The 25441-nt window shown below is 43.7% G+C and overlaps 1 protein-coding gene across 1 annotated transcript in view; it reads left to right on the top strand.

Annotated features, from left to right (window-relative positions):
* The window catches only part of ARPC1A (actin related protein 2/3 complex subunit 1A), a 42104-nt gene that overhangs the window by 15291 nt on the left and 1372 nt on the right, over positions 1-25441 (top strand). The window contains exons 5-9 of the mRNA XM_044303762.1: positions 4354-4461; positions 21097-21309; positions 21456-21531; positions 22261-22454; positions 25208-25298. Of these exons, the coding sequence (XP_044159697.1) occupies positions 4354-4461; positions 21097-21309; positions 21456-21531; positions 22261-22454; positions 25208-25298 (682 nt within the window). The remainder of the gene's footprint in view (positions 1-4353; positions 4462-21096; positions 21310-21455; positions 21532-22260; positions 22455-25207; positions 25299-25441) is intronic.

Raw genomic sequence — 25441 nt, 5'->3', positions numbered from 1 at the left:
CCGCTAACGGGGATTGAAAAAATGAAGGTAAAAATCAACTTCTGTCAGATGCAGGGGTGACAGGAAGGGTGACTTTCTCCCTGCAGCTTACACTCAGACAGAACAGTGCTGCTGTCTTAGAGTGAGCTGTTCAAATGGACCCCCCCCCCCCCCCCCCCGATCCAGTAAAGGGCACTGTAAAGGGGGCGGGCCCTTGTGGAGGTCACTGTCAAGGGGGTGGTATGGTGTGAAAGGGGAAGGCTGCTGTAAAGGTCAAAGTTAAGGGGATGGGCTGCTGTCGAGGTCCAATTTTAAGGGACGGGGCACTGTGGGGGGGTCACTGTTTTGTAAGCAGGGTGCTGTAGATGTCACTGTTTATAGTGGATAGTGTTGATATCTTTTAAGGACACATACAAACATTAAATGAAATAGATTAAATATACCCGAGCAAAGCCAGGTCCTTCAGCTAGTATTGATTATAACTGACAGATGCTTTAAGTGGATCTGTTTGTATCATATGCTACCCTAGTTAAAGGGTTTCTACCACCTCATTTTGACCTAATTAGCTCTCAGACACTAGCGATCTGCTAGTGTCTGCTCTACCTAACAATGCTATTTTCAGACCGTTGTGTGGATCCGTTTCACAAAAAAACTAACTTTTATTAACCACTTCAGCCCCGCTAGCTGAAACCCCCTTCATGACCAGAGCACTTTTTACACTTCGGCACTACACTACTTTCACCGTTTATCGCTCGGTCATGCAACTTACCACCCAAATGAATTTTACCTCCTTTTCTTCTCACTAATAGAGCTTTCATTTGGTGGTATTTTATTGCTGCTGACATTTTTACTTTTTTTGTTATTAATCGAAATGTAATGATTTTTTTGCAAAAAAATGACATTTTTCACTTTCAGCTGTAAAATTTTGCAAAAAAAAACGACATCCATATATAAATTTTTCGCTAAATTTATAGTTCTACATGTCTTTGATAAAAAAAAAATGTTTGGGCAAAAAAAAAATGGTTTGGGTAAAAGTTATAGCGTTTACAAACTATGGTACAAAAATGTGAATTTCCGCTTTTTGAAGCAGCTCTGACTTTCTGAGCACCTGTCATGATTCCTGAGGTTCTACAATGCCCAGACAGTAGAAAAACCCCACAAATGACCCCATTTCGGAAAGTAGACATCCTAAGGTATTCGCTGATGGGCATAGTGAGTTCATAGAACTTTTTATTTTTTGTCACAAGTTAGCGGAAAATGATGATGATTTTTTATTTTTATTTTTTTTTCTTACAAAGTCTCATATTCCACTAACTTGCGACAAAAAATAAAAAATTCTAGGAACTCGCCGTGCCCCTCACGGAATACCTTGGGGTGTCTTCTTTCCAAAATGGGGTCACTTGTGGCGTAGTTATACTGCCCTGGCAATTTAGGGGCCCAAATGTGTAAGAAGTACCTTGCAATCAAAATCTGTAAAAAATGGCCTGCAAAACCCAAAAGGTGCACTTTGGAATATGTGCCCCTTTGCCCACCTTGGCTGCAAAAAAGTGTCACACATGTGGTATCGCCGTACTCAGGAGAAGTTGGGGAATGTGTTTTGGGGTGTCATTTTACATATAACCATGCTAGGTGAGAGAAATATCTTGGCAAAAGATAACTTTTCCCATTTTTTTTATACAAAGTTGGCATTTGACCAAGATATTTTTCTCACCCAGCATGGGTATATGTAAAATGACACCCCAAAACACATTGCCCAACTTCTCCTGAGTACGGCGATACCAGATGTGTGACACTTTTTTGCAGCCTAGATGCGCAAAGGGGCCCAAATTCCTTTTAGGAGGGCATTTTTAGACATTTGGATCCCAGACTACTTCTCACACTTTCGGGCCCCTAAAAAGCCAGGGCAGTATAAATACCCCACATGTGACCCCACTTTGGAAAGAAGACACCCCAAGGTATTCAATGAGGGGCCTGGCGAGTTCCTAGAATTTTTTTTTTTTTTGCATAAGTTAGCGGATATTGATTTTTTTTTTCTCACAAAGTCACACTTTCCGCTAACTTAGGACAAAAATTTAAATCTTTCATGGACTCGCCATGCCCCTCACGGAATACCTTGGGGTGTCTTCTTTCCGAAATGGGGTCACATGTGGGGTATTTATACTGCCCTGGCTTTTTAGGGGCCCTAAAGCGTGAGAAGAAGTCTGGAATATAAATGTCTAAAAATGTTTACGCATTTGGATTCCGTGAGGGGTATGGTGAGTTCATGTGAGATTTTATTTTTTGACACAAGTTAGTGGAATATGAGACTTAGTAAGAAAAAACAAAAACAAACAAAAAATTTCCGCTAACTTGTGCCAAAAAAATGTGTGAATGGAGCCTTACAGGGGGGTGATCAATGACAGGGGGGTGATCACCCATATAGACTCCCGGATCACCCCCCTGTCATTGATCACCCCCCTGTAAGGCTCCATTCAGACTTCCGTATGATTTTTACGGATACATGGATCGGATCCGCAAAACACATGCGGACGTCTGAATGGAGCCTTACAGGGGGGTGATCAATGACGGGGGTGATCAGGGAGTGTATATGGGTGATCACCCGCCTGTCATTGATCACCCCCCTGTAAGGCTCCATTCAGACGTCCGTATAATTTTTACGGATCCATGGATCGGATCCGCAAAACACATGCGGACGTCTGAATGGAGCCTTACAGGGGGGTGATCACCCATATAGACTCCCTGATCACCCCCCTGTCATTGATCACCCCCCTGTAAGGCTCCATTCAGACGTCCGTATGATTTTTACGGATACATGGATCGGATCCGCAAAACACATGCGGACGTCTGAATGGAGCCTTACAGGGGGGTTATCAATGACAGGGGGTGATCAGGGTGATCACCCCCCTGTCACTGATCACCCCCCCCTGTAAGGCTCCATTCAGACGTCCGTATGATTTTTACGGATCCATGGATACATGGATCGGATCCGCAAAACACATGCGGACGTCTGAATGGAGCCTTACAGGGGGGTGATCAATGACAGGCGGGTGAACAGGGAGTGTATATGGGTGATCACCCGCCTGTCATTGATCACCCCCCTGTAAGGCTCCATTCAGACGTCCGCATGTGTTTTGCGGATCCGATCCATGTATCCATGGATCCGTAAAAATCATGCGGACGTCTGAATGGAGCCTTACAGGGGGGGTGATCAATGACAGGGGGTGATCAGGGAGTGTATATGGGTGATCACCCGCCTGTCATTGATCACCCCCCTGTAAGGCTCCATTCAGACGTCCGCATGTGTTTTGCGGATCCGATCCATGTATCCATGGATCCGTAAAAATCATACGGACGTCTGAATGGAGCCTTACAGGGGGGTGATCAATGACAGGGGGGTGATCAATGACAGGGGGTGATCACCCGCCTGTCATTGATCACCCCCCTGTAAGGCTCCATTCAGACGTCCGCATGTGTTTTGCGGATCCGATCCATGTATCCGTGGATCCGTAAAAATCATACGGACGTCTGAACGGAGCCTGACAGGGGGGTGATCAATGACAGGGGGGTGATCAGGGAGTTTATATGGGGTGTTCATGGGTGATCAGGGGTTCATAAAGGGTTAATAAGTGACGGGGGGGGGGGGGGGGTGTAGTGTAGTGTTTGGTGCGACTTTACTGACCTACCTGTGTCCTCTGGTGGTCGATCCTAACAAAAGGGACCACCAGAGGACCAGGTAGGAGGTATATTAGACGCTGTTATCAAAACAGCGTCTAATATACCTGTTAGGGGTTAAAAAAATTCGGATCTCCAGCCTGCCAGCTAGCGATCGCCGCTGGCAGGTTGGAGATCCACTCGCTTACCTTCCGTTCCTGTGAGCACGCGCGCCTGTGTGCGCGCGTTCACAGGAAATCCCGGCCCTCGCGAGATGACGCATATATGCGTGACTCTGCGCAGGGCTGCCACCTCCGGACCGCACATCTGCGTTAGGCGGTCCGGAGGTGGTTAATATGCTAATGAACCTCTAGGTGCTATGGGGGTGTATTTTCAGCACCTAGAGGCTCGGTCTACTCGCACTGTATGCCGCCCCGCTCGTCCGTCAAGCCCGCCCATCTCCTCTAGAATGCCATCCTCCATCTCAGCCAGCGGACGAATGAAATGATAAAAAGGTCTATGAGATTTGCAAATTTTACACCACGTCCCAACTTTTTTGGAATTTTAATAGTTATCTACTATCCTGTGGATAAAGGATATCTTCATATAACCAGTATACCCCTTTAAATCCACTTGCTTTGTAGGTATATAGTTCTCTACCTTTACAGTCTTGCTTATTACAGAAGAGCATCTGTTTCTGAATTTATTTATTTTTTCCTGTAGGTGGGTGAGTAAACACATCAAGAAGCCCATCCGTTCCACTGTGCTGAGCCTTGACTGGCACCCCAATAATGTGCTTCTAGCAGCTGGATCCTGTGACTTCAAGACCAGGTATGGTATTCCGTGCAGTGATCAGCATGTTGGTGTAGATGCATTGCCATTCGTGAAATTTTTCAGAAAATTCATATTTTGTGTTTCTCCGGGCTATCAGTGTATACTGCTCGGAAAAAGTTTAATTTATTTATGGAAAAACAAGCTAGAATCTATAATAAAGAAGATTCCAACTTATTTCCACAAATAAAAACAAGAGCTCATTATCTGCGCTAAGTTGAAGACAAAAGGAAGACAGTTGTGTACAAAAAAAAAAAAAATATATATATATATATATATATATATATTTTCATAATAGTTCAGTGCAATAAAAATAAAAAATACGATATAAAATTGGTGACAATTATTTGCAATCAAGAAGACAAAATAACCTATATGATATAGATATAATCAATAATTAAACTGGTATCTTAGTAATAACAGAAAACAAAAGAAAACTGAAAGTTGACACTTGATTACTCCCAACGAACAATTCAATCAGTTCTTTGGAGATCACACAATTGTAGATACCGTATTTATCGGCGTATAACACGCACTTTTTCCCCCTGAAAATAGGGGGAAAATGATGTATGCGTGTTATACGCCGATATAATGTTAAGAAGCCATGTTTTTACATACCGGAGGTATAACATTAAGACGGCGCAGCGCCTGCCGCAGCTCCCTCCTCATGCGCCGCCTGTCCCAGCTCCCTCTGTCATGCGGCGCCTGCCCCAGCTCACTCTGTCATGCGCCGCCTGCCTGTTCATTCATAAAGTGAGATAAGCAGGCAGGCGGCGCATGAGGAGGGAGCTGGGGCAGGCGGCGCATGAGGAGGGAGCTGGGGCAGGCAGCGCATCAGGAGGGAGCTGAGACAGGCGGCGCATGACCGAGGGAGATGCCGGTCTGCGCCGTCTTAATGTTATAACTCCGGTACTACAGTAAGTACCGTACAGCGCGTCTACAAGAGATCAGATTAAATGTTTAACAGTTGCGGGGCCCGGTGTATTAGAGTAGAGTCACTGCACCGGGCCCCGCCATGAGTGTCCCCGCCTCCTCTCTCCACACTGATCCATCTGATGGGGGATCTGTAGATGACACTTATGGGGATCTGTGGATGACATAAGTGTCATCCACAGAGCCCCATAAGTGTCATCCTTTTACATTATTTACCTTATAAGTGGTAATAATATTAATTAAAAAAAAGTTCTGAGCTACCCTTTTTTTCTTTTTTTCCTGAAATTTCCCTCTTAAAATGAAGGTGCGTGTTATACGCCTGTGCGTGTTATACGCCGATAAATACGGTATATCAACTGTATATATTTATCTCCCTAGATTGAAAAGGCACAATTGATACTGCAGTTACAATTATTTTAAATCGGCTGTTTGAGAAGGCTGCGGCGCTCCAGGAGCGCCGCGGCCCTCTCGCTGTTTACCGCAGGCCCAGTGACGTCTCGACTAGTATCAACTGGCCTGGATGGGGCTAAGCTCTGTTCACTTGAATGGAGCTTAGCCGCATTCAGACCAGTTGATACTAGTTGAGCAGTAAACAGCCCCTGGAGCGCCGCTGCCTTCTCAAACAGCTGATCGGCGGGTGTCTCGAGTGTCAGACCCCCACCGATCAGATGATGATCTATCAGTTTAAACAAACTGCAGAACCCCTTTCAGGACCGGGCCATTTTTTTTACCTTTCTGCCCAGGCCATTTTTAGCAAATCTGTGGTAATAACTTTAAAATTACTTTACTTATCCAGGCCATTCTGAGATTGTTTTCTCGTCACAAATTGTACTTCATGGCAGTGGTAAAATTGAGTCAAAATTATTATTTTTTTATTTATATAAAAATACCAAATTTACCCAAAATTTAGAAAAATTTGCAAATTTCAATTTCTCTACTTTTATAAAAGATAGTAATACATACAAAAATAGTTAAATACTTCACATTCCCTATATGTTTACTTCATGTTTGGATTATTTTGGAAATGACACTTTAGTTTTTGGCTTAGAAGTTTAGAAGCAAATCTTAAAATTTTTAAGAACATTTCCAAACCCCAATTTTTTTTCAGGACCAGTTCAGTTATGAAGTCACTTTCTGGGGCTTACATGTTAGAAACCACCCATAAATCACCCAATTTTAGAAACTACACCCCTCAAGGTATTCAAAACTGATTTTACAAACTTTGTTAACCCTTTAGAGAATTGAATGAAAATGGGAATGAAATTTCCAAATTTCCCTTTTTTTAATTTATTTTTTTATTTTATTTTTTTTAGCAGATTTTAAAATTGTATCAATTTTTTTCTGCAACACATCAAGGGTTAGCAGCCAAACAAAACTAAAAATCTATTACCCTGAATCTGGAGTTTACAGAAACACCCATGTATGCTCAAAAACTGATGTATGGGCACACGGCAGGCTTCAGAGTGGAAGGAGCACCATATGGCTTTTGGAGAGCGGGTCTAGCTGGAATGGTAATTGGGAGCTATGTCGCATATGAAGACTCCCTGAGGTGGCCCTACAGTGGAAACTCCCAAAAAGTGACCCCATTCCGGAAACTACACCCCTCAAGGAATATTTCAAGATGTGTAGTGTGAACTTTGTCCTCAAAGGTGATTCATGGAATTGGCTGTGAAAATGGAAAAATGGACTTTAGGCCCAAACTTTTAACTTTCACAAGGGGGAACTGGAAAAATGCATCCCTTAATTTATTGCCTATTTTCTCCTAATCACAGCAATACCCCATATGTGCTTGTATACTGCTATATGGGTGTACCACAGAGGTCAGATGGAAAGGAGCACCAAATGGCTTCTGGAAGGCAGATTTCACCGGAATAATTGACGTGCGCCATCTTGCAATTGAACACACCCTGAGGTACCCCTAGAGTGTAAACCCCCAAAAAGTGACCCCATTCTGTAAACTACACCCCTTAAGGAATATTTCAAGGTGTGTAGTGAGCACTTTGACCCTTCAGGCATTTCACAGAATTGGGCTACATGCACACGAACGTTGTTTGTTTCCGTGTCCGGTCTTTTTTTTATTTTATTTTTTTGCCGATAGGATGCGGACCCATTTATTTCAATGGGTCCACAAAAAAGGAGGACACCATGTGCTGTTCGCATCAGTATGTCCATTCCGTAGCCCGCAGAAAAATAGAACATGGCCTATTCTTGTCCGTTTTAGGCATTTACAATGGATCGGCAAAAAAAAACAAAAAACGGATGGCATACTTGTGGACCGCAAAACACATACAGTCATGTGCATGTAGCCTTAGGAAACACTTAGCTGTGAAAATGAAAAATTACTATTTTTTTCCAGAAAAAGTTGCTTTACACCCACATTTTTCACTTTCACAAGGGGTAACAGGACAAAATGCACCCCACATTTTGTTACCTATTTCCCCCCGAATACGCCAACACCCCATATGTGCTCAAAAAATTATGTATGGGCACATGGCAGGGCTCTAGAGTCAAACAGCTAAATATGGATTTTGCTGACCTGAATTGGCAGACCTGTATTTTAGGTGCCATGTCGCATTAAATAAATTCCTGAGGTCCCTAGAAATAAAAAGCCCCGAGAAGTGACCCCATATCGGAAAGAGCACCCGTACGAACATTTTAAGTGGTTTAAGGGTACTTTTCAGCAAACGGGTGTCTCGCAGAAGACAGAAACACTTGTGAAAGCATTTCAAAACACACATTTGTAAAAACGACCCCAATTTTTCACTTTCACAAGGGGTTAAAGGAGAAAATGCATCCCAGTATATGTTCCCCATTTTCTCCCCTTTTTGAAAACACCCCATATGTGCTTGTAGCCTGCTGTATGGGCCCACAGCAGGGCTCTAGAGCAGTGTTTCCCAACCAGTGTGCCTCCAGCTGTTGCAAAACTACAACTCCCAGCATGCCCGCACAACCAAAGGCTGTCCGGGCATGCTTGAAGTTGTAGTTTTGCAACAGTTGGAGGCACACTGGTTGGGAAACACTGCTCTAGAGGCAAGGTGCCATGTTGCATCAAATACATTCCTGAGGTCCCCAGAAATGAAAAACCCCAAGAAGTGACCCCATTTCGGAAAGAGCACCCCCGTACGAACATTTTAAGGGGTGGAAAGGGCACAGAAAAGAATATGTAGTGGTTGTTGGAAAGTGGATATGCAAGCGAGGTGGACTAAATCAGAGATATAAAGTGGAAATCTGATGTGTGGTAGATTCTGAAACACTCCTGCATGTAGGGCAGGTTTCGCAGTGGTAAATTGTCTTTCCTTATCCCCCTTTTGGAACACACCCTGCATCTTTTTGGGTCTGTCCCTTCCTTGCTGTCTGGGGACTTAACCTGGAAAATGTTGCCCTGGTACAACACGGGAACCGTAACTTCCTGAAGTACTGGGACCCTCCCCGGCCTGCGTTTGAAAAATTAGTGCCTTGATAACAACATCTTGGAACTGAAGGAAAGTTCTTCTGTGGCCTGCAGAATGAAATGGCACTTATGCATCGCACATTGCCATCTGTACAATGTGTACAGCCAGCTTTTTGTACCACACTTTCGCTTTTCGTGTGGCACTGTAGGGCTTCAGAAGTTGATCTGAAAGATCCACCCCTCCCATGTGCCTGTTGTAGTCCATGATACAAACTGGTTTGGGGGTAGTGGTGGTTGTACCTCGTACAGGAACAGGGAGCTGGCGTTAGTGTGAATTTTGGTCAGTACAAGGACGTCCCTCTTGTCCTTATACTTAACCACCAGCATGTTATCATGGATAAGAGCCCTACTTTGACCCATTCGCAGTGGTTTCCCTACCAGAGATCTAGGGAGGTCTCTCAGATTTATGCGCACTGTGCCGCAAGCCACAGTACCGTTTGGCAGTTAGGGACCTGAATAGGGGTATGCTGGTATAATAGTTATCCACATAGAGGTGGTAACCTTTATCCAGCAGTGGGTGCAGTAAGTCTCACACAATCTTCCCACTAACTCCTAGGATGGGGGGGGGGGGGATTCTGGGGGTTCTATCCGGAATCTTTCCCTTCATAAACGTGGAACTTGTGGGTGTACCCAGAGCTACTGTCACAGATTTTGTATAACTTTATGCAATACCTTGCCCGTTTGCTAGGCAGGTAATGGCGGAATCTAATCCTCCCTTTGAACAGTAATAGGGACTCTACACATACATTTTTATTGGGGTTGTACACCTCGCCAAACTTTGTGCTGAAGTGGTCAGTGACAGGCCTAACTTTGAACAGACTGTCAAATGTTGGGTCGTTTTGGGGTGGGCACTGTGCATTGTCATTGTAGTGTAGGAATTTCCGAATTGAATCAAATCGATTCCAGGTCATGGTCTGACTGTAAATTGGAGTTTGGTAGAAAATGTCCGAACTCCAATATTACCTAATGGTTGTTTTTTTATGGCCATATGCAGCACAAGTCCCAAAAATGTTATCTCTGCTGCAGTTACTGGGGTCCAACCTTGGGGTCTAGCGTATGGCAAAATAGGGTTCTGAGCAATAAATTGTTGGGCGTACAAATTAGTTTGGGTCACCATTAAATTTACAAAATCTTCAGAGAAGAAGATTTTGAAAAAATCTAGCTCAGTGAAGCCCGCACAAACTGAATTCCTGAGTTGCCCAAAAACTCGAAATTGAGGATGATATTCATCAGGCGGTGGGGTCCATGTGAGCTCACTCTGGGGGGCTGCCTCCGCTGCTATCCTGAGGGTCCCTCATTAGCGGATGATGATGATGATGATAATGAGGGGGTGGAGGAATAGAGGAAAGTGGCATCCTCTTCTCCCTCACTGGCAGACTCTGTATCAGAGGCAAGGATGGCGTATGCCTCTTCCGCTGCGTACACTTTGGGATGGACAGGACATTTTTATTTTATTGGGGTGTGACGTGTAAAATATGTAAACCTTTATTTAGTGTGAGGGGTGTATATGTAGTGTTTTCACACGTGAAGGGGCTTGTAATAAAAACTTTTTAAATTTAGAAGAAAAGTTTGCAGTGCAAAATGAGCAGACTCGATCAGTAATGGACAGTACTGATCGGGGCTCAGTGGTTGCAAAATGCACGCATGCAGATGGTGCATTCATGCGAAAACTTAAGCTCACATTAACTGAAATTTATGTATATATCTAACTAACTACCACTAACTGCAGGTCTTTTTTTCACACCAAAAAAAAAACTAACTAAAAAATGTGCAGATGCTACTGAGCACTCTACTGATCGGTGCTCTGCAGCACGCATGCACACAGATCGTGCGTGTGTGCAAAAACTGTAGTATAAAAATTCACTACAGTGCTCTGCAAAATGCGTTCCTGCAAAAACCTAAACTCACACTAACTGAAATTTTTATATATATATATATATATATATATATATATATATATATATATATATATATATATATATATATATATACATACATACATACCGCAGCACATCCAATAGGTGAAAAACAGTGGGATCCTTTATTCACCCATGCAACGTTTCGATCCGCTTGCTGGGACCATTTTCAAGCAATACATCTTAGTGAACAGTGAATATTTATGAAGTCACATCATATTAACATACATAAGTGGCAATTGACTAAAACATGAAAAAATATGCTGCAAAAAAAAACATGTATACATGTAAAAACATCTTGCCTAGGAGAAGACATCATTTGATACAAAAATTCATATATAGATTTCATCCAAGTATAGTGATCTAAAAGAAATACTTATATTTTACATAAGTGATAATAAACAGTAAATAATCACCTGCGTGTGCGAAAAAGTGGGAGGGCCAGGCATGGAGTCAGGCGTGCTCAATGGTAGGAGGATACAATGTTATGGAACTACAGCACATGGTTACGGTGTTCCGGAACTTGAATTGCGCATGTCCGTGACGTCACTCAGGAGAATCACATGATCCCGAGTAACACATCACGTGACACGTCACTTGGTTAATCACATGAGCAAACCGTCAAGCAGAGGTAAGCACGTCATAGTAGTGTATAGAAGCCAATCATAAATCAGGATAATTCGCCCTGGATATACCATCGGATGATGTGCTATCTCTCGATGCACTACCATCCGAAAAATGCAAGTGGAAAAAGCGGGGGCCAGCGGCAGCCCACGAATAGTTAACCCATGGCAGGCGATAATATCCTAGATGGCCGTATTAAGTACTGTCTGAACAAAAACTCATTTGTAAAGCGCACATAGTATAGAGCCCAATGTGTATGCATAATGTCACGGAGTATGCCGTTACTGTCCAGAGCATCCATCCAACTGATGAGCTAAGCCCTTCCATCCATAGGTCCTGAAAGTGAAAATTAAAAAATATTTTATCAAAATATATTATATTAAAAAGAACAGATTCATCAACACATCAGCTGACAAGGATAGGAAAAATATGAGATCACATAAACAGCCAGGGTTTATATTCCACATTCAGCCCCCCCGGTTTAACGGATTGTAACTTAAAGATCCACTCAGACTCACACTTTTTGAACATTCTCATGAGATTTCCCTCCGTTCGTGCCAATGGGACGTGGTCAAGGATCATAAATCTAAGATCACTTTCGCCATGGCCCTTGTCCACAAAGTGATGGGAAACCGGCAGGTCTTTACTTTTTTGGCGGATTGAATAACGATGCTGATTAATGTGAGATTTGAAATTGCATGTACCGGTAGTCTTGCCCACGTACAGTAGCTTGCATGGGCACCATAAAACATAGATAACATAACAAGAATCACAGGTCAGATAAAATTTAAGAGGATAGGAAATTCCGCTATTTGGATGTACAAATTCTTGTCCCTTCACCATGTATTTACAATTTACACAGTGAAGGCACGGATAGCTGCCACATTTCTTGGGGGCCAGATATGACTGCTGTATACCTTTTTGTGAACCAATATAATTTTTTACCAGTGTCTTTTAGGTTACGGGCCCTTCTATACGCCATTATGGGTCTATTAGAAAATTCTGAGATGTTCTTGTGCCCAGTGTTTAAAATTGACCGTTGTTTGTTAATGATTTTATTGACATAAGGACTGGCTTCGCAGAAAGTAGATACAAAGGGTATTTTGTTAGACTGGTCCCTCCTAGTGCCCTGAAACAATTGACTTCTATCTCTCTGATCAATGCGAGTTCGTTGCTGTTGCAATATAGATACTGGATATCGCCTCTGTCTAAAACATTGTGTCATTTTTCTCCAGAGTTTTATAAAGTGTAGATATGTCACTAACTATCCTCTTCACTCTAATGAATTGGCTGTAGGGTAGTGATCGCACCATCATCCGCGGATGAGCACTGTCATACCTGAGGATGGTGTTACGATCAGTAGGTTTTGTATAAACCTCGGTGTTCAGAGTGGTGCCGGTACGCTGAATATTGACATCCAAGCGAATCAGTGGAAAATTGTAGGGTAAATTGTATGTCAGGAATCGGGCTATTTAAGTAAGTGTGGAACAATTTCAGCTCAGGTGCCGTACCTGTCCATATAACAAATATATCGTCTATGTATCTCCACCACCTCAGCACATGGCTGAAGTGGTGGGACACATAGACGTGTTGTTCCTCCAAATGAGAGACGACCATGTTGGCATAAGTTGGGGCCACATTCGTCCCCATGGCCGCCCCCCTGATTTGCTTATAATAATCATCCCCAAATAGGAAATTATTTTATAAAATCAAGCGTAGCAAAGCAAGAAAAAAAGTTTTGGCCTATATAGCGTAATCTGAATTTGCTAGGGCCGATTCAACGACTGCTATCCCAATATCATGCTGTATTGAAGTATACAGACTGACGATGTCGAAGGAGGCCAAAATGGTGCCCTCCGGCATCGACACGTCTGCTAACGTACCCAAAAATTCAGTTGTGTCTTGTATGTAAGATTTTGATCTCGCTACATAGGTGTGAAGTAGGGCTGCAGGATATATCGAAAAAAAATTATTGAATCGCGATAATCGCCAAATGCGATTTGGCCAACCCGAAAATGCCGCGATTATATATGAAGGGGCCCCGCGCACATAACTGGCTTTGTGTGTAAAATATTTAAATCAGTTAATCCATGACGTGTCGATGCCAGAGGGCGCCATTTTGGCCTCCTTCAACATAGTCAGTCTGTATACTTCAATACAGCATGATATTGGGATAGCAGTCGTTGAATCAGCCCTAGCAAATTCAGATTACACTATAGAGGCCAAAACTTTTTTTCTTGCTTTGCTACGCTTGATTTTATATAATAATTATTTCCTATTTGGGGATGATTATTATATGCAAATCAGGGGGACGGCAATGGGGACGAATGTGGCCCCAACTTATGCCAACATGGTCGTCTCTCATTTGGAGGAACAACATGTCTATGTGTCCCACCACTTCAGCCATCTGCTGAGATGGTGGAGATACATAGACAATATATTTGTTATATGGACAGATACGTCATCTGAGCTGAAACTGTTTCATACTTACTTAAATAGAATGATTCCTGACATACAATTTACCCTACAATTTTCCACTGATTCGCTGCATTTCTTGGATGTCAATATTCAGCGTACCGGCACCACTCTGAACACCGAGGTTTATACAAAACCTACTGATCGTAACACCATCCTCAGGTATGACAGTGCTCATCCGCGGATGATGGTGCGATCACTACCCTACAGCCAATTCATTAGAGCGAAGAGGATAGTAAGTGACATATCTACACTTGATAAAACTCTGGAGAAAATGACACAATGTTTTAGACAGAGGCGATATCCAGTATCTATATTGCAACAGCAACGAACTCGCATTGATCAGAGAGATAGAAGTCAATTGTTTCAGGGCACTAGGAGGGACCAGTCTAACAAAATACCCTTTGTTTCTACTTTCTGGGAAGCCAGTCCTTATGTCAATAAAATCATTAACAAACATTGGTCAAATTTAAACACTGGGCACAAGAACATCTCAGAATTTTCTAATAGACCCATAATGGCGTATAGAAGGGCCCGTAACCTAAAAGCTAAACTGGTAAAGAATGATATTGGGTCACAAAAAGGTATACAGCAGTCATATCTGGCCCCCAAGAAATGTGGCAGCTATCCGTGCCTTCACTGTGTAAATTGTAAATACATGGTGAAGGGACGAGAATTTGTACATCCAAATAGTGGAATTTCCTATCCTCCTTAAATTTCATCTGACCTGTGATTCTTGTTATTTTATCTATGTTTTATGGTGCCCATGCAAGCTACTGTATGTGGGCAAGACTACCGGTACATGCGATTTCAAATCTCACATTAATCAGCATCGTTATTCAATCCGCAAAAAACGTAAAGACCTGCCGGTTTCCCATCACTTTGTGGACAAGGGCCATTGCGAAAGTTATCTTAGATTTATGATCCTTGACCACGTCCCGTTGCCACGAACGGGGGAAATCGCATGAAAATGCTAAAAAAGTGTGCGTCTGAGTGGATCTTTAAGTTACAATCCGTTAAACCGGGGGGGGGGGGGGAGAATGAATGTGGAATATGAACCCTGGCTGTTTATATGATCTCATATTTTTCCTATCCTTGTCAGCTGATGTGTTGATGAATCTGTTCTTTTTAATATAATATATTTTGATAATATATTTTTTGATTTTCACTTTCAGGACCTATGGGTGGAAGGGCTTAGCTCATCAGTTGGTTGGATGCTCTGGACAGTAACGGCATACTCCGTGACATTATGCATACACATTGGGCTCTATACTATGTGCGTTTTACAAATGAGTTTTTGTTCTGACAGTACTTAATACGGCCATCTAGGATATTATCGCCTGCCATGGGTTAACTATTTGTGGGTGGGACAAGTGGGTAACAGCTGCCGCTGGCCCCCGCTTTTTCCACTTGCATTTTTCGGATGGTAGTGCATCAAGAGATAGCACATCATCCGATGGTATATCCAGGGCGAATTATCCTGATTTTATGATTGGCTTCTATACATTACTATGACGTGTTTACCTCTGCTTGACGCTTTGCTCATGTGATTAACCAAGTGACGTGTCACGTGATGTGTTACTCGGGATCATGTGATTCTCCTGAGTGACGTCACGGACATCACGACGCGCAATTCAAGTTCCAGAACGCCGTAACCATGTGCTGTAGTTCCATAACATTGTATCCTCCTACCATTGAGCACGCCTGACTCCTCCATGCCTGGCCCTCCCGCTCCATGAGTCTGTCACCTCCATATGGCCACATACAGTGCTTACATGGCTCTGTAACACACCTATACAGGATTGTAACGGTACCTTTTGTCTTTGTCTTTAGTCTTGCACCAGCAGGAAAAAATAAGTGTCATTCATATGCAAATGAACACTCGCAAGTGCCCAGGGGCGGCGTTCTGTGTGTAGGTGCCCAGGCTGCTCTGCCTTCTTTTCACTTTACTTCTCCCCAGCCTCTGCCTTTGCCCGCCCTCCAAGTCTCTTGCCTCATCGATAGTTCTGGACTTGGAGGGCGGGCAAAGGAAGAGGCTGGGGAGGAGTAAAGTGAACAGGAGGTGGCAGACTCCCTTTAAAATACTACCCCACCGGGCTGGTGTCTCTAACTACGGTGGCCGGTAGATGGACCCACGAGGTGGCTGTCGCCACAAATCTACATTATGAACTCATGATAGGGAGAGACTTCCCGGCACTGTGGCCTGCTATGAGAGTGACTGATGCCCATGAGACAGGGGTAACCCTAGCAGAGTGGCCCGGCTTAGTGGGGAGACCAGAACCCTGGGAATCTGAGACCAAAGGGCCTGCGGTAGGGGTGACTGCCACTTCGGTGGAAGAGGGGGAGACAACCCCACTAAGTGTGATGGTGGGAGGTGTGGAGGACCTGCCGCTGGGTCCTGAATTGGCAGACCTGAATGTCTCCGGGGATAATTATGGTACCGCCTAATGTTGGGACCCAACCCTATACCGCACCTGGGAAAATTTGTTAATAGTAGATGGTGAACCACAACAACCTGGGGCAGAGTCAGTGTTTCCCCGTTTTTGTGGTTCATCAGGATATGTTGTATCTGGTAAACCAACTATTGAACAATTGGTGGTCCCCAAGGCTTATCGCAAACTTGTGTTAGATCTTGCCCACCAACACGTTCTCGGGGGTCACCTGGGGCTGCAGAAAACTCAAGATCGTATTCTACAGCAGTTTTACTGGCCCAGCATATTCAAAGAAGTGGAAGAGTTTTGTAAGTCTTGCCCGACCTGCCAGATAACTAGCCCCCAGCCACATTTCCGTAGTCCCCGATTATCGAAGTACCGTTTAACCGAATAGCTATGGATCTCATAGGCCCAGTACTGAAGTCCGCCAGAGGGCATCAACACATCTTGGTCAGTCTAGACTACGCCACTTGGTACCGGGGGTGGAGGTGGTGACACTGCGACATACCTCGGCCAAACTCATAGCTAACGAATTAATGGAGATGTTTTCCAGAGTAGGACTACCTAAAGAGGTTCTGAGTGACCAAGGGACCCCTTTTATGTTCAAGGTGATGAGGGAACTCTTTAACTTGCTGCACATAAAACCACTACGGGCATCCGTTTACCATCCGCAAATGGACGGTCTGGTAGAAAGGTTTAACCAAACGTCAAAAAATATGTTGAAAAGGGTGGCTAAAGATGGGACTGGGACCTCCTTCTACCCTATCTCATGTTCGCACTGCGAGGGGTACCCCAGGCCTCTACTGGGTTCTCGCCCTTCGAACTGCTATATGTCAGAGACACTCGCTATCTCTTGGTAGTGGCCAAAGAGGCGTGGGAACAACAACCCACTCCACATAAGTGTCATTGAGTACGTTGCCCAAATGCAAGATCGGATACAGACAGTGTTGCCTCTTGTTAGGGAGCATATGGAGGCAGCTCAGCGAGCCCAGTCAGGTCTACTGTATAATCGGCCAGGCTCAGATCCGGATCTTTAACCCGGGTGATCGGGTTTTGGTTCTGGTGCCGACCGTGGACAGTAAGTTCCTAGCTAGGTGGCAGGGGCCCTACGAGCTACTCGGGAAAATTGGAGATGTAAACTACAAGGTACACCAGCCAGGGCGGCAAAGCCGGAGCAGGTTTACCATGTGAATTTACTCAAACCGTGAAAAGATGGGGAAACCTGTACGGCTGGGTTTTCTAGGAGAAGAGGTACCGACCCCTCTGTCTTATGCAAGAGAGAGGCGGCTGCCACAGTAAAAATTGCTGAAAGCCTCTCCTCTAAACAGACTCGGGAGGCCAGGGAGTTCATTAGTTGGAACACTGATGTGTTCTCGGACCTCCCTGGACTCACTTCTATAATCCAGCATTACATTGTCACTGAGCCAAAGACAAAAGTCTGATTCAACCATATCGGGTACCCGAGGCTCGGCGACAGGCCATATTGAAGGAGGTAAAGCTAATGTTGCAGCTAGACATCACTGATATATACATATAGGAAAATGAAGCACACTGTCGGTCAGGTGCAAAATCAGGCCATTACGAACCGGCACCAAGGTCTCATTCAATGGAAGAAATGCAAAAAAGCCAGCAGCACTCCAGTAAGATCAAGGAACAAGTGTGGTTTATTCACCCAGTGTCAAGTAGCAATGTTTTAACCGCTTGTTGTGGTCTTTCTCAAGCTATGTGCACATGTGAACACGTGTGCAAGAGCAGTATATAAAGGTGTGTCAATTCATTGTATAACATATCCAATTAACTTAAAAACAATGTTTGAATGAATACAAACTCATCGACATCAATGTGAAATTACATGTGGGTTCAAATAAATTGACAGTGCCTCGTGACAAATACATGATACATAATAACAATACTTGATCAAATATAATTGATAATTAAAAATTACAAGTGTTCCCAATACATGATGTTGATTAAAAACGTACAAAACCAGCTGGTAAACTGCGCACGCCGAGCATAGAGGTCTCGGAAGTGTCCACATTCGGTTGCTGCGCACGCGCAAGATCTATAGTTCTCGGGGTAACTCCGGCCCAAAAGAGCTCAATGAAAACCTCATCAAAGATGGCCAAATCTGAGAATGCCCACATGTGTGCATGCCCGAGCAATTGTGGCCACCCAACACAGTCATGTGATCATTGTCACTTGATCCGGATCAAAGCAGGTAAACAAAACCATAAGGATATACAGAATCACAGCGACTAGCAGCGAATCAGGAACGTATCAACAGTCAGTGATTCCTTAGTAGTAGGTGGTGGAGACGCCGCCATGGATCCCCAAAGCCAAGCGTCCCGCCAACCTACTTGACGCTTTACAGACCCACCATGACATTGATATTAAACGCAGGATAAAAAATGTCTGTCAAGACCAACCGGATCAGCAGTCAAGTCATCACTGTTATAGGGAAGCAATGGCGTTGGCACGGGTCTCCGTGTCAAACCGTCAATGCACCCAAAAAGACATTAAACAAATCCAAACATATACCCTATATAAATTAAAAACAGAGATGGTGTGACCCCTGATGAGGGGGAAAGCAACATCTCAATGTTTCCAAACAATGCAGATAATTAAGTGTACAGGTGGACAAAAATTGCAATATGTAGTGTGTCACATGTATGGCACTCCTAAAAGATGCCAACAAAATATCAATAAAACGGAATGTGGATAGCTGATAAAAGGCCGAGATGTTCGTGTCTTCACACAGGATGCCAACTGGAGTTGCAATTCGTAGCTGAATCTAAAAATAATTTGATGAGAAAAAAGAGGAGTGTTTCTCGTTATACAAACTACTTAGGTTTAAGCTTAGTTGTATTATACACATGTCCAAAAGGACTACACCAGGGGACGAGAACAACACGGTACACGAGGAGAGACACCACTAATTCAATCTAAAGTGAACATTCAGACCATTTGGTTTAAGGGTCTTCAAAGTAAATATCCAAAATAATTCTCGCCTTTTTAAGGAGAGCTTTCCTGTCACCACCGCGTCTGCCCATCTGTGTACCTGCTCCAATACACGAAACCTCAAATCTTTTTCAGACTGACCTGCCTCCTTTTAAAGGGCTTCTGTCACCCCACCAAACTCTTATTATTTTTTTTAGGGGTACTTATAATCCCTATACTGCGATATATCTATACATGATGTTGTTAATCATTTTCGTTCAGTAGATAATGCATAAAACATACTTTTATAATATGCAAATTACTTGTCTACCAGCAAGTAGGGCGGCTACTTGCTGGTAGCTGCCGCAAAAAAAAACGCCCCCTCCTTCTGTTGATTGACAGGGTCAGCAGCGATCTCCTCCTCCGGCTGGCCCTGTCTGCATTTCAAAAAGCGCCGATGACGTCATCGAAAGAGAAGACGTCATCGGCGCGCTGAGGAGGCGGGCCTCCTTCTCTCAGAGCGCCTGCGCCGAATCAAGACAGGCCCGCGATTTTTGAAATGCAGACTGGGCCAGCCGGAGGAGGAGATCGCTGCTGGCCCTGTCAATCAACAGGAGGAGGGGGCGGTTTTTTGCAGCTGCTACCAGCAAGTAGCCGCTCTACTTGCTGGTAGACCGGTAATTTGCATATTATAAAGGTACGTTTTTTGCCTTATCTACTGAACGAAAATGATTAATAACCTAATGTATAGATATATCGCAGTATAGGGATTATAAGTACCCAAAAAAAAAAGTTTTTAGTGGGGTGACAGAAGCCCTTTTTAAGGCTAGTTTCACACTAGCGTTCGGCTGTCCGCTCGTGAGCTCCGTTTGAAGGGGCTCATGAGCGGACCCGAACGCTTCCATCCAGCCCTGATGCAGTCTGAATGGATGCGGATCCGCTCAGACTGCATCAGTCTGGCGGCGTTCAGCCTCCGCTCCGCTCAGCAGGCGGACACCCGAACGCTGCTTGCAGCGTTCGGGTGTCCGCCTGGCCGTGCGGAGGCGTGCGGATCCGTCCAGACTTACAATGTAAGTCAATGGGGACGGATCCGTTTGAAGATGCCACAATATGGCTCAATCTTCAAACGGATCCGTCCCCTATTGACTTTCAATGTAAAAGTCTGGACGGATCCGCTCAGGCTAATTTCACACTAGCTTTTTTTTTTGCCAATATAATGCAGACGGATCCGTTCTGAACGGAGCCTCCGTCTGCATTAATATGATCGGATCCGTTCAGAACGGATCCGATCGAACGCTAGTGTGAAAGTAGCCTAAATAGTGTTTTTTTTTTTTTTTTTTTTTTTTTTTTTTTTTTTATATATACACACAATAGAAGCACACAGAGCTATGGAGACTAGATATTGCGGATGTGCTAGCGGCCATCTAGCAACCCATGTCCTCAGCTCTATACACAAAATCCCGGTGACAGGTTCCCTTTAAACAAACTCTCCCTAAATAATTTTTTTATCTACACATTCTTTAGACAATATAAGTTATCCCCTTCTATTTATTGGGAATAAAAAAAACCTTAGCACATTTAGTCCATTGTTCTACAAGGGTCTGCATTTTTATGGCACGTCTCAGCAACCCTCCTCAATTAACGACCTAAAGGTCATACAAAGATTCTTAAGTTTCTATGCAATTCTCTGTCTGGGAAAATAAACTCACTTTGACATCAAAAGCAGTCAGACAATGTGGCTACCATCATGTTCATATACGAATCTGTAATGTGATTTGTATATGCCTTTACCATATTGATCCCCTTACTGCTCAGTATATCTGACACTTTGTATAGATGTGTGACTGTGTACTGTCTGTATTCACAGGGTGTTTTCTGCATACATTAAGGAGGTTGATGAGAAGCCTGCTAGTACTCCATGGGGATCCAAAATGCCTTTTGGTCAACTAATGTCAGAGTTTGGAGCAGCTGGCAGTGGCGGCTGGGTTCACTGCGTCAGCTTTTCTGCTAGCGGAAATCGCTTGGCTTGGGTCAGCCATGACAGCATTGTGTCTGTAGTTGATGCATCGAAAAACATGAGGTAAGTTGCCTACTGTGGCCTGACTCTGATCTAAAGTGACTTAGGTGGTGGTTTAAAGATAATAGCATGAAGTACAATTCTCAGACTTGTTCATATATGCTATACCCTTATTAACTGGGCTGTACTCTTTGGTTCTGTGTTTGCAGTGTTTCCCAGCTGAAGACTGAATTCTTGCCTCTGCTGAGTGTCACATTTGTCTCTGAGAACAGTGTGATTGCAGCTGTAAGTACCATTTTTCACGTTGGAAAGCTTTAGATGTTGGCTGTTACCATAGGGGTTGTCTCAGGATAGACTTTTATGGTATTTTTCCCACATTTACTATTGTTGGGGGGGGGGGGGGGGGTGTTGTACAACCACCGTGAACCACCAAACATAAAAATGAATTGGGTGCAGTGTTAAGAATGTACTATGCCACTACACCTGTCCCCTCCTCACAGCTTTTCCATTTATTCAGCCATTAAAGAACACACACATCATATACAAAATAATTTTATTCTTCATGTAATAATGATTCAGGAGCATCTTTTCATATAATTCTGTTCCATTCCTCAGTTATTGCTACTAGAAATGTATTCATGAATCTACAACTGGGTGTTACCAGTTGGGAGGTGTCCCTTCACGGTCTGTCCAATCAGTGCTCTCTGTGTGAGACTCTGCAGGGACACACCCCCAACTGCAGATTTATGAATAAACTTCTGATAGTAACAGAACAGCAAAAGTAGTAAAACAGACGTGTCAGGAGAGATGACAGGTCCTCATTAACTATAATTGGCTTCACAAGCTTCTGGAGATAGCCATGTAGAGATGACTGGAAATGTGGAACGATGGCAAAGCATTGCAAGACCTCAAGAATGTATTTGGCTAACTTCGTTTTATTTTGATGTGACAATTTTATAAATGAAATAGTATCTTATTTTGTAAAGGTCTTCAATCTTTATTCTTGTCATTTAGGGGCATGATTGCTGTCCTATGCTTTTCACCTATGATGACCATGGCTCGTTGACATTTGTTTCCAAACTGGACATTCCAAAGCAGAGCACTCAGCGCAATATTTCTGCTATGGAGCGCTTTAGAAACATGGATAAGAGAGCGACTACAGAGGACCGCAATACTACCCTGGAGACCCTTCACCAAAACAGCATAACGTAGGGCATATGTGTAATGGAAAGGGCAACTCCTGGGGATTTAGTATAGGAATTACTTTAGTGTGACATTTTTATTACAGAGCGACCAATTTTAATCCCATCAATATTTCTAGAGCCATGCAATCCATTGTCTGTTCTACCATTTTACCTACAGAATTAAAGGGTTATTCCAGTTATTTCAAGTTATCCACTCCCCCCTGAAGATGATCAGAGCGACAGGTGATGCTCGCACACTCCATTCATCTCTGTAGAGCTACCTGGAAATAGCCGAGCACTTTACTCTGCTACCTCCAGCAGTCCCAGAGGGATGAGTGGAGTAGCAGTACCCATGCCCTACAGGTTAGGGGTTCCAGCAGTCGGACTCCCACCAATCTAATATTTACCTATTATCCTGTGCATAGGGGATAACTTGAAATAACTAAATTATTCCCGTAATCTTCATAAAAAGCTGAGAAGCTTTACTTGCTTTCTACTGATCCTGTATTCTCAATTCTATAGGTTTCTTGCTTGAAATTCCAGCATTTCTTGCTGGCTCAGTGACAAAACAACAATTACCCTGGTATTTTCACCACTGTACAGTATTCAAAACATAAGGCTACTTTTACACGTGCGGCAGGTTGGTCAGGCAGAGAATGTCTGGAATTGGCCGAACACAAACCGCAGCATGCAACAGTTTCTACCTGGCCAATTCTCTGCATTTTTGCCAGATTTCTGCCAGACCCCATTATAGTTAAAGGGGCCAACAGGCATTCCGGTTGGATCTGGCAGTGCCGGATCTGGAGAACTCTGGCAGAATTAGTGCTGCACATATTAAAGTAGCCTAAGGCTGAGTTCACACGGGCGTGACTGATATGTTCAGGATGCGTCCCGGGTGTACTGCAGCAAACCCACGCGAGTAGGTACCCAATTTCAGTCAGTTTTGACTGTGATTGCGTTCCATTGTTCAGTTTTTTATCGCGCGGGTGCATTGTGTTTTACACACACGTGATAAAAAACTGACAGTGGTACCCAGACCCGAACTTCTTCACTGAAGTTCAGGTTTGGGATCGGTGCTGTGTAGATGTTGTTATTTTCCCTTATAACATGGTTATAAGGGAAAATAATAGCATTCTTTAATACAGAATGCTTAGTAGGTGGTCAATTGAGGGTTACAAAATAATTTACTCACCTTCTCCTCTTGATCGCGTAGCTGACGGTCTTTTCTTACTTCTTAAATCATGAGCTGCCGGCTAAAGGACCTGTGGTGACGTCAGATCACATGGTCCAATCGCATGTGATGGACCATGTGATTGGACCATGTGATCTGACGTCACCACAGGTCCTTTAGCCAGCAGCTCATTAAAGAAGTAAGAAAAGACCGGCAGCTACGCGGTCAAGAGGAGAAGGTGAGTTAATTATTTTTTAACCCTCAATTGACCACCTACTAAGCATTCTGTATTAAAGAATGCTATTATTTTCCCTTTATAACCATGTTATAAGGGAAAATAATACAGTGAATAGACTGTCACCTAGCAACCGTGCGTGAAAATTGCACCGCATCCGCACTTGATAGCGGATGCTTGCGATTTTTACTCAGCCCCATTTACTTCTATGGAGCCTGCGTTGCGTGAAAAACGCACAATATAGAGCATGCATAAGTGATGTGTGAAAATCACCGCTCATGTGCACAGCCTCATAGGAGTGAATGGGTCCGGATTCAGTGCGGGTGCAATGCATTCACCTCACACGTTGCACCCACGCGGAAATCTCGCCCATGTGAACTCAGCCCAACTCTCGTGCTGCCTTGTTATGGGCCTGTTCTGAAGCTTGTGGACCGATTCCAATACCATCTGGAATGTGAATGCAGCTATTTGCTGTAACAGGCTGTCGCTCTTGATAAAATATTTAATACATAAAGTCACTAAGCTTTATACATAAATCATATTTTAATATAAACTGAAATGGAGGTCAGTCCCTTAGGCTACTTTCACACTTGCGAATTTTGCGGATCCGTCATGGATCTTCAAAAACGCTTCTGTTACAATAATACAACCACATGCATCCGTCATGAACGGATTCGGCTGTATTATGTCTACTATAGCCATGACGGATCCGTCTTGAACTCCATTGAAAGTCAATGGGGGACGGATCCGTTTTCTATTGTGTCAGAGAAAACGGATCCATCCCCATTGACTTGCATTGTGTGAACTGAGGCAAACTGATGCAATCTGAGCAGATCCTTTTCCATTCAGAATGCATTAGGGCAAAACTGACCAGTTTTTGACTGCTTTTGAGAGCCCTGAACAGATCTCGCAAACGGGAACCAAAACGCCAGTGTGAATATAGCCTAAGATTTATCACATTCATAAACCACAGTAGTGTGAAGGCTACACACCCTGGTATTACTTATGGAACTTTTCTTTTAATTTAATTATACAATTATATCCATTGTTGTCCAGTTTTAAAATCATTTTTGCCAGCCTCCTTAAACTCCTGCCCCACCCCCCAATCCCCTCTTTCCCTGATGGTCAGCTTCCGGAATGGAAAAAGGTGACGTGTGCCAGTGCGGCCAATGACTGGTCACTGCAGGGATGTGTCCCTCAAGCATGGAGGACATGTGAACATTGCCAGCAGTCATTGGCTGCAGTGGCACATATGACACCACCCGCCCTTGCGGCCACTCTACAGCTACTTTGAGGATGGTGGAAGCTGTACATTTAGTAAACTAAAGTCCTAATTCCAATATAATAACACGTTTCTGTTCTGTCTTACAGCCAGGTGTCCATTTATGATGGGGATAAATCTGACTGCCGTAAGTTTTGTACCACAGGTATTGATGGTGCTATGACTATTTGGGACTTTAAGGTATGTTCTAGTAATTGGTGCTTCAGTATTGTAACTGCTTTAGATACTGTCATTATTTTTTATGATGAGCCTGTGTTCAGTGTTACAGCTCATGCACACAAACTTATTTTCTTTCCATGTCCGTTCCGTGTTTTTTTTTTTTT

Source organism: Bufo gargarizans, chromosome 8 (genome assembly GCF_014858855.1).
Source record: "Bufo gargarizans isolate SCDJY-AF-19 chromosome 8, ASM1485885v1, whole genome shotgun sequence".
NCBI classification, from domain to species: domain Eukaryota; kingdom Metazoa; phylum Chordata; class Amphibia; order Anura; family Bufonidae; genus Bufo; species Bufo gargarizans.
This window is presented reverse-complemented; position numbering and strand designations above follow the sequence as displayed.